Source organism: Nicotiana tabacum, chromosome 6, assembly GCF_000715075.1.
Source record: "Nicotiana tabacum cultivar K326 chromosome 6, ASM71507v2, whole genome shotgun sequence".
Classification (NCBI taxonomy): domain Eukaryota; kingdom Viridiplantae; phylum Streptophyta; class Magnoliopsida; order Solanales; family Solanaceae; genus Nicotiana; species Nicotiana tabacum.
The window spans coordinates 65,214,062-65,223,947 of record NC_134085.1 but is presented as its reverse complement, the minus strand read 5'-3'; the positions used below and the strand labels follow the sequence as shown (position 1 = coordinate 65,223,947).

Sequence of the window (9,886 nt, the reverse complement as noted above, 5' to 3'; positions counted from 1 at the left end):
TGTGCCCACGTGTTTCTATCTCACTTTGCACAATAACATTCTCATGTTACTCAGTTCATAGGGTCCACAACCAATGCAATTAAGATGTTCAAGGAGTCTCATTTATATAACATAAAGTAGAGTATAACTTCTAAACCAATTAAGAAACTAAAATACGTCTATAAGTCTATAAGTATACCACTTATAGACTTTGGTTCAGCAAAAAAAGATGAAGTTATTTTCATAAATCATTTGAGTGAAGAAAGTTCCCTTTTCAATTAAAATATGACATCAAATGAATTATTACCTTTATCATGAGATTTGAATAAATTACAACTTAGTAGAAATTCCTTTTTAAGTAAAAAATAACTCAGACGGTTTAAGGAGATTTAATGGAGAAACTAATTGAATTAAAAATGTAACAATTATTGAAATTTGATGTTTTGAAATATATATATATATATAATTACGGCGAGTTCAAATTAATTAAAAAGATCATACAAATCAGCGTAGTATAAATTTCTTTATTTTAAATCACGATATTACTTATAACTCAACGGGACGGGAAAAAATATTGAGGGGAACATCAAATGCTGACAGTAAGTAAGTAGAGAAGAAAGGTAAATATCAACTTTGGAACAAACAGAAATAGTAAAAATAGTAACAAGCACATGACATCACCCTTCGTGCTTTTACTCTCATCCTCACCATAGAAATCAACAGAAATGACACGGCATCACCTTTCGTGCTTTTACTCTCTTATAATCATGGTACGACATCACCCTTTGTACTTTTACTCTCAATAATGTGGTATGGCATCACCCTTCGTGCTTTTACTCTTAATAATGTAGCACGGCATCACCCTTCGTGCTTTTACTCTCAATAATGTGGCACGACATCACCCTTCGTGATTTTACACTCACAATATCGGCACGACATCACTCTTCATGCATTAACACTCACTCACAATATCATGCACGACATCACCCTTCGTGCTTTACACTATTCCTCACCCAAACAATAGAAATAATAACATCCCGGTAAGGAAATCAATAATAGAAATAATAACATCCTGACAAGGGAATCAATAATAGAAACAATAACATCCCGGCAAGGGAATCAACAATAGAAACAATAACATCACGGCAAGGAAATCAACAGTAGAAACCATAACATCCCGGCAAGAGAATCAACAATAACTAATTTTGTTTCAACAGTTTGCTTCGCAATATAGATCTCAAGTCGAGTCAATACTCAACAATGGTCAATTACCAAGAGAATATCATAAGTTTTGTTCAACATGAATAATCGTCAATTTAAGCATGAATAGTACAAAATAAGGATCACGGAAAAACCAAGAAACACAATAACCTTAACAAGACAAGAAAACGTAATAAGCACGTGATAACTATACCGGTAACCACAACAATTGGACATGTAACATATTTGCACAAAGTCATAGAGGAACTCACAATCAAGAAGTATCAAAACAATAAGGAAGGCAGTCACTTCAATTAAGGCAAATAAGGGTCAAGTAACAAGTAAGAGTTAGAGGAAGGCTAACAACATCATATGGAGCATATTGAGGTAAAACAAGCAATTAGGAAACCCAATCATATCGGAAAACTTCCCACTTAATGAATAAGGAACTAAGAATCTTAAAGGCAAATTTCCCACAAATAAGTCCGAGCACACACTCGTCACCTCGCGTGCACGGACTACAATTAGCATAGAAGACTCAAATGCTAAGGGGAAGTCCCCCACACAAGGTTAGACAAGATACTTACTTCAAAGATGACAAAATGATACTCTAAAATGCACTCCTCGGGTGAAAAGACCTCTGGACGACTAAAATCTAACAAAATTAACTTCAAAGCACAAATAAAACACATAAAAAAACTATTCTGGATCATAAAGTCTCAATCTTTAAAAACAAATCCAAAACTCGGTCCAAAATTCGACCCAGGGTCCGCACCTCGGAACCTGACAAATTTTATAAAAATCGAATACCCATTCCGATACGAGTTCAAACATACAAAATTTATCAAATTCCGATACCATTTGGTCCCTCAAATCATGAATTTTCATTTTAGAAATTTTCTTTCAAAACCAACATTTTCCTCAACTCAAAACACAATTTAAATGATGAAAATGAAGACAAAAGCATGGAATATGTTAGATTCTAGGTGAAGAACACTTACCCAATCGATTTGTGTGAAAAATCCTCAAAATATCGCTCAAAACCGAGTTCCACAAGTCAAGATATGATGAAAATGGTGAAACCCTCGATTTGGAATTATATTCTGTCCGCCCAGGTTTTTATGCATCGCGAACGCGGAAGAAGGATCGCATTCACGAAGAAGAGAAGTGAAGGCTGCCCAGGTTGCTTATCGCGAACGCAAAGAAGGAAAATCTTATGGCCCAGAGACTGCCCTTCGCGAACGCGTGAACTAGTACGCGAATGCGAAGAGTGGAACGGCATAACTCGCTTGAGGGGGGACACAAACACGATAAAGGAAAAGGCAGAGCTTCACGAACACGAAGAAGGATTTTGAGGTAGCCAGCAACAATACATCGCCAATGCGAAAGGCTGTTCGCGATCGCGAAGAAGAACACTAGAAGCAGAAAACAACAGTCCAAACAATGGGAAAAATGACCTGTAGCCCACCCGGAACACACCCGAGGCCCCCGGGACCCCGTTTAAACACGCAAACAAGTCATATAACCTAACACGGACTCGCTCAAGGTCTCAAATCTCATCAACCAATGCCGAAACGACGAATCACACCATGGATCGAACTTAGGAACTTTCCAATCTTTTAACTTTCAAAACTCGTGCCGAAACCTATCAAACCAACCCGGAATGACGTCAAATTTTGCAGACAAGTACCAAATGACAATACGGAGCTGCCCAGCTCTCGAAATTGCATTTTTCCCCCGATATCACCAAAGTCAACTATGGGTCAAACTTCTCCATTTTCCAAACTTCAACTTTTCCAACTTTCACCGAAATGCCTCAAATTACCCTACAGACCTCCAAATCTGAATCTTGACGTGCGCCTACATCCAAAATTATCATACAAAGCTACTGAGATCACGCACAACCCATTTCGGGGCCGTTTACTCAAAAGTCCAATTCCGGTCAAATTCTCACCGTTTAAACTTCCAAAACTAGTTTCCTTCTTCAAATTGATTCTGAATCATCTGTTAACTGAATTCAACCTTGCACATAAGTTAATACACATATTATGAAGCTGCTCGTGACCTCAAACTGCCAAACCGGGTGAAATTGCTCAAAACGACCAGTCGGGTCGTTACATATTAATAGAACCTATGTTATTCACTTGTTGTTTAGAGTCCTGACATGATGTTTTCACTTACTTCTCCTATAACACATATATTCCATGTTTCTCCTTACCAATCCCCTTTACATGTCCATTGAAGAGGTCCTGGAAGATGCAAAAGTCAGGAAAGAACAATACCAAGCATTTCAGTTCTTTAGTGAGTTTGAATACTGAGAGAAGATTGAACTTAAACTCAGGTATATACAACACATTAGATATATTTTGATTCTTAAACACAGAAGCCAATCCTGTGTGTGTAACTGATGTCACCCCTCCTGTAGGTAAATGCACATTATTCATGTCTGATTTTGGTACTAATTTGTATGCCCTCAACATTTGTAAGCTAGAGGTCATGTGATTAGAAGCACCTATATTTACAATCCATTCTCTATCACTATAGACAGATACAGAATCTGTTTCTGTACCTGCAGCTGCTGACTTGGTTGAGGGTCTTTCATCTGATCCCTTACTGAGCATTTGAATGATCTGCTGATACTGCTTTGGTGTGAAGAAGGTTGAAGGAGCTTGTTGCTGACCTGCTGATAATGTCATAGAAGTGAATCCTCCCCTGACAGGTGCGTGTTGCCCAAGTTTGCTAGTATTGTTGACAGGACCATTTTCTCCACATGTTACATCTCCTGTAAAAGTTGTCATCTAGCCAGCTTGATTTGCATAGGAATTAATAATTCCAGTTGCTCCTCCTCTCCTTTTAGACTTGAAATTCGGTGGATATCCAACTAGTTTATAACAGTTTTCTTTAGTATGACCTTTCAGATGACAGTACTCACACACATGTATATTTTTTTGGTCCAGGTTTGAAGTTAGAACCGGTATAGTTTCCCCTATTATTACTGAACAAGGCAGTGCTTTCTATTGCCTCGGTGACTTGTGAGGTTTATGTGAAATTAGCCAAGTTCCTTTGGCTCTCTTGATCTATGATCATGGAGAATGCCTTATTTACAGATGGAGTAGGATACATCATTGTGATCTGACTCCTTGCTTGGTTGTAGGACTCATTCAAACCAGTTAAAAACTGCATTAACCTTTGATACTCAAAATGCTTGAGATATTTACTTGACTCAGGACATGGGCAATTAGGACAGGACACTATAGCATCAAACTCATCCCAAAGGTCCTTGATTTTAGAAAAATAGTGTGTAACAATCATTGTGCCTTGAGTAAGTGAGTGAATTTCATTATGCAGGTATTGCACTCTGGCACCATTCACTTTATCAAACCTTTATTTCAAATCCTCTCATACCTTGTGAGCATTTGAGGCATACACTACACTGCTTAATAGTCTTAGTCTTCCAGCATTCATGATCCAAGACAACACTACATCGTTTACCTTTTCTCATTGATCATGTAACTCTTGTTCAAACCTAGATTTAGGGAATCTACCATCAACAAAACCTAGTTTACATTTACGTAACAGTCCAATTCTCATAGATCTGCTCCAAATAGCATAAGTTTCAGATCCAGTTAAATGAAGGGAGATTAAGGTGCTACCTGTAGTGTTAGTTGGTTATAGGTATAGAGGATGGTTATGATCAATTGTAGGGAAGATATTGCCTCGAATGGGAGCAGTTGTCTCGTCAAAAAATCCTGTGGTTAGTCCAACTGGTGTAGCACTGGTTTCCTAGCCAATTGCCATGGAGATTGTAAATAAGCTCAAAAATGTTGCACAAATGCTCTGCTTTGCAACAAATTAGCTCAAATCTCAGAACCCTAGTTTTAGACTCAGCTCTAGAGAGATGATTCAATGATAAAATTGAAGAGAATTGAAGATATTCAGTGACCAGAGATTCACGACACCGGCTCTGATACCATGATAACATCTATAGCTGGAAGCTTCAGCAGCGAGGATGTTTGAGGGAGAGGACGAGAGGAATTTCAGAGAGAGAATTCGAGAGAGAAAATGAAGATCTCCATTATCTTCTTCTCAGAATGAACTGTATCTTTACAAAGACTATATATAGACAAACAAACCTAAAGAACTAACCGACTACCTACAGTAATAACCTCTAACTAACTTCACTAACTATACAAATAATACAACTTAATGTACAATCTTCTACAGTCACAACTTGTATTGGCTTACTGCTCTTCTACACGGTATCCTACTCTTACCTGGTTTAAGTTACTAAGAAAAACTTTAGAAAGCTCAATATTTCTCTTAATGAACTTTTTTGTTTAAAATTTTAATCGCATTGTTACCAAAACTTGGTAGATAATGCTAAAAGACTACACACATACTTAATTTGCTAAAAACAAATAAGAACATGTTAGTGTTATTGAACAATGTGATGTATGCACAAATTGATGAGAAGGTACAGCCATGAATTTATATGTGTCCACTTTAATTCTTCAACGAATATATTAAACGAAATAAAATGATGAGTTAAAACATATACCCCTATAGGTAGGTAAGCTCCACTAGTCTCGGAGGATTGATTAAAAATATTCGTAAATAAGTATATGAGCTGGCATTTGATCTTTTAGCAAAAAGTTATTTGACACAAGTGATGCTTAAATGGGAAACAAGAATACTAAATCAAAAATTCTAATATATGTTTTGTAAGTGCATTCCAACCTATTTACCCAGCTCTCCGTGATACATGGCGTCTTTTTTTTTTTTTGGGTAATTATGTTTTCCATTAATCACCAAAGAGAATATTACAAAGCAGTAGAACCATTCTCGGCTCACTTAGTCTATACAAGTTTCTATTCTATCCTACCTTATAAGCAGTACATAAGACATTAATCAAATGTCTGGCTAGTTAGTACATTGTTTTCAATACATAAGCTGCTGCATCTTCTCCCTCATTCCTCCTTTAGCTCTTATGTTGCAAACGCATGTTATTTCCCTTGTCACTTGTTCTGCAGTCTTCATTGTCTCTCCAAAAATTCTGTTGTTTTTCTCCATCCATATCCCATGTATATGCTCAGAGTATACTATTTTCACAATTTTTGCTTTGCATGATCTCCCTTTGGCTTGCTTTATTATCCATGTCATCTTCTGTGTGTATGACAGTGATGGACTCACATTGATTTGAATCCATTGCATAAGCCTTCCCCATACTATGTTAGTGAATTTGCATTCACCAAACAAATGTGCATGTGACTCAACTATTTCATTACACAAGCAACAACTTGTGTTTGCTTGGACTCCCCAGTTAGCAAGCCTATCTGTTGTCATTAGCCTCCCATGGCATTGTATCCACATAGTGAATATTGCCTTGGGCCTAGCTTCATTATGAAACATCAAGGTTCTCCATGCCACCTTGTTGTAGCTTCCCAGAATGCCCAAATAAATTTGCTTGGTTGTGGTCCTTCTGTATTGCACTGTGGGCAGTTGCTGGATTACTCCTCTTGCTTCCATAATCTTTCTCACCATCCAAATTCTGATACATGGCGTCTTCATCGCATGTAAGTACCTTTTTCTTCTTTTCTCTTTTTGGTACTGAGGTCAGATATAGAGCTTCATTATTTGGGATTAATCTACAGACAAAGATAGACAATAAGGTCACAAGCCAACGTGGAAGGGTCAAAGTACTTTGAATTTCATCGTACATAAGGCTAAGAGGAAGAAAGATCATCTTTTTGTGTCAAGTACATCTATTCCTAACTGGCTTTTTCAGCTTCTCGCTATACTTAGTTTTTAGAACAATCAGAAAAGGTGGGTATTATTCTGTCAGCCTACAAAATCTACAAGGATTTTCTTTAATAAAATAAATAGATTGGGAAGATTTTATTCGACGAGGAATTATAAAGAAAGATGTATATGGATCTTCGGATGTACTTAAAATCTTCTCTGTCAGAAAAAATATAATTCCTGTTTTTTATTGCAATGTTATTATCTATCTATCTATATTATCATAAATAAAAGCACGAATAATTTATGTTAAATATTGAACAACTAAAATATTTCCAAAATATTAATTGACTTTTATAATTTTAAATATTTGTATAATTTAAGGATGTAATTATAAATTACATATGACTGAAATTCTTTTTCAATTTAAATTACATATATATACCTAACCTACTACAAAGTAGATTTTGGGTCAAATCGTTAACCACTTCTTCTTGGACAATTTGGGATTTTATCGTTAGCCTACTTCTTGGACAACATATGCTTCATATGGTAGCCTTCTTCTCTTTGGACAACAATATACTTCGTTCAGTTATTCTTCTTCAGTTTGTATGGGATTTAAATTTACTTCACAAATCCATGTAGAAAAAAATAGTTCAGTTACGAATATTTCATATTAAATATTGAACGATGAAATATCCCCGAAATATTAATAGATTTTTATGTCCTCCTAAAGATAGTTATTTCTTAAAAAAATAGAATATCAAATAAAATTAGTAACATAGAATGTTGAACAAAAATGTAACATTAGGTGAAGTTTGAAACCAACTAATAGTAGAACTTTTTAAAGCCATAAAATAATTATGAAATGCCAATGCCACACAAATTCACTTGGACAATAATAACGGTCACTTGATTGACTTTGACTGAATTTTCAATTCCAATTGCTTTCGGTTGTTCAAATAATATAACAATCAAATACTTGAAAAAGTAATTTCTCCCCTTAAAAAATAATTTTTAGAAAAAGAATTATAATATTTAGACTTTCCCTAATTTTAGGACTCTGAGTTAATTATAAATGTTATACCTCATATTTCGTACGTGAAAGTACGCCATAAATAAATTAATGAAATCTCGGAAATGAGATGTTACATCCCACATTTTCGTACGTTGAAGTTTCATCGTAAGTTAATCGACGTAAGTTCGGGAATGAGATTTATTTTGGGATTATAAGTACTACGTTATTTCAAACAAGTGATAAGTAATTCGTGAAGGTGTGAGGGTAAGCGAATCGGAAAAAAAAATTCGTCGAAGTTTGTCATTTTGGGATAAAATACGTCCCGAACTAAAATACCCGGTATTTATGGACTAGTAACATACAAGGTACCCAATGACCATGATAGTATGGTACATAAAGTGTATTAAAACTGAGTAGTATTTTAAGTAATTTGAGATAATTGATTAATTATTGGGAAATGAAAGATTTCCTAATTAATTAAAATTAGTGGGTAATTAATTAATAAGTTTGGGATAAGATTTACCCCTCCCCTACGTGGCAAGCCTTTCTTATATACCTAATGACTAATTAAATAAGGTGGAGAGGTGTCATATTTTGACCAAGAAAAGTGACACCTAGCTTGGAATGTGGGGCTCATCCAAATCTTAAAGATAATACTCATAATTAAACAATATTTTCTAGTCTCTTTAAGCACAAAATTCAGCCAAGGTTTTCATTTCTTGTAACATTCATAGTCCAAATATTAATTTTCCAATCTCTTAAGAAAGAGCGTCCACCAAGACTTCCTTGCATAAGAACGTTACTGCAAATTCTTTAAGGAAAAGTTTCAGCCAACATTTTCTTTGCATAGCAGTGTTGATGCTTCGAGCTTTTCATACGACTTGTTCCGTATTTTGTCACAATTAATGTGTGTTAGAGGATTGTCAAGAGAATCGATTCAGGTATGTCAAGGCTATCCCTTCTTTCTTTTGGCATGATCCATATGATACAACGAAACGAGCAAATGTATAACTTTCATAGACTCTATACATAGAAGTATTAGAGGTGTCTATGTTCTTGAATTCTCATATGTATTATTATTCTATCGTCTGTTCATGGGTCTCAAAAAATACGTAAGTTGATAAAGTTTATTTCATGATATTAATCAGAGGTATAATGGTCTTATGACGTTCCAAGAGATTTTATTGATGTACTTCTCATGCATTGCATTCATTTATACATGTACATTGACCCATGACCAGATGGCGTTATATACGCGTATATATGTATATTATATGTATATGGGATATGTAAAAAGATTACGAGTTATATACGCACCACCACCTGATCAGCTGGTATACGTTGATGATTTGCCCACAGTGGTCGAGATGATATGATGGGATGCCTTGCCCATAGTGGCCGAGATGATATAATGGGATGCCTTTAGAGGCTTGATGATGTTATTAAAGATGTACCAATGCACGACATGACATTCATACGCATATGCATGACACTATAATTATATCATGATTTACATAATTATCCAAACTTACAGGTTGAGTCATTTACTCTATATTTCTTCCATGTCTGTTATGTACTTATTTATGTGGCTTACATACTCGGTACATTATTCGTAATGACGTCCCTTTTGCTTGGGAACTCTGCGTTTCATGCCCGCAGATCCCGATAGACAGGTCGAAAGCCCTCCAAGTAGGCTATCAGCTCAGCGGAAGATGTTGGCACGCTCCATTTGCTTCGGAGTTGCTTGTTTGGTTAGTATAATTTAGACGTGTATGATTTGGTATGGCGGGACTCTGTCCCGACCTTTATGAAAATTATGTATTCTTAGAGGCTTGTAGACAGATGTCATGTATGTAAAAGATTGTATGGCCTTATCGGCCTATGTTCAGTATATGTAGGCCCGTATGTCTTGTGTATAAGTTAGTATCACATGTTGTATTCTACTTATCT

The 9,886-nt window shown here is 35.7% G+C and overlaps 1 protein-coding gene across 1 annotated transcript; it reads right to left on the bottom strand.

Moving 5' to 3' along the window:
• Positions 1-6,117: 6,117 nt before the first annotated feature.
• Positions 6,118-6,522, bottom strand: LOC142181863 (uncharacterized). Its single transcript, XM_075255486.1, has one exon. It carries the CDS (start codon positions 6,520-6,522, stop codon positions 6,118-6,120), a length of 405 nt encoding a protein of 134 aa, XP_075111587.1.
• Positions 6,523-9,886: the final 3,364 nt, after the last annotated feature.

What these genes read in the sequence shown, in the direction of transcription:
- LOC142181863 (XM_075255486.1), bottom strand. Translation starts at nt 6,522, where the DNA reads ATGACAACAGATAGGCTTGCTAACTGGGGAGTCCAAGCAAACACAAGT.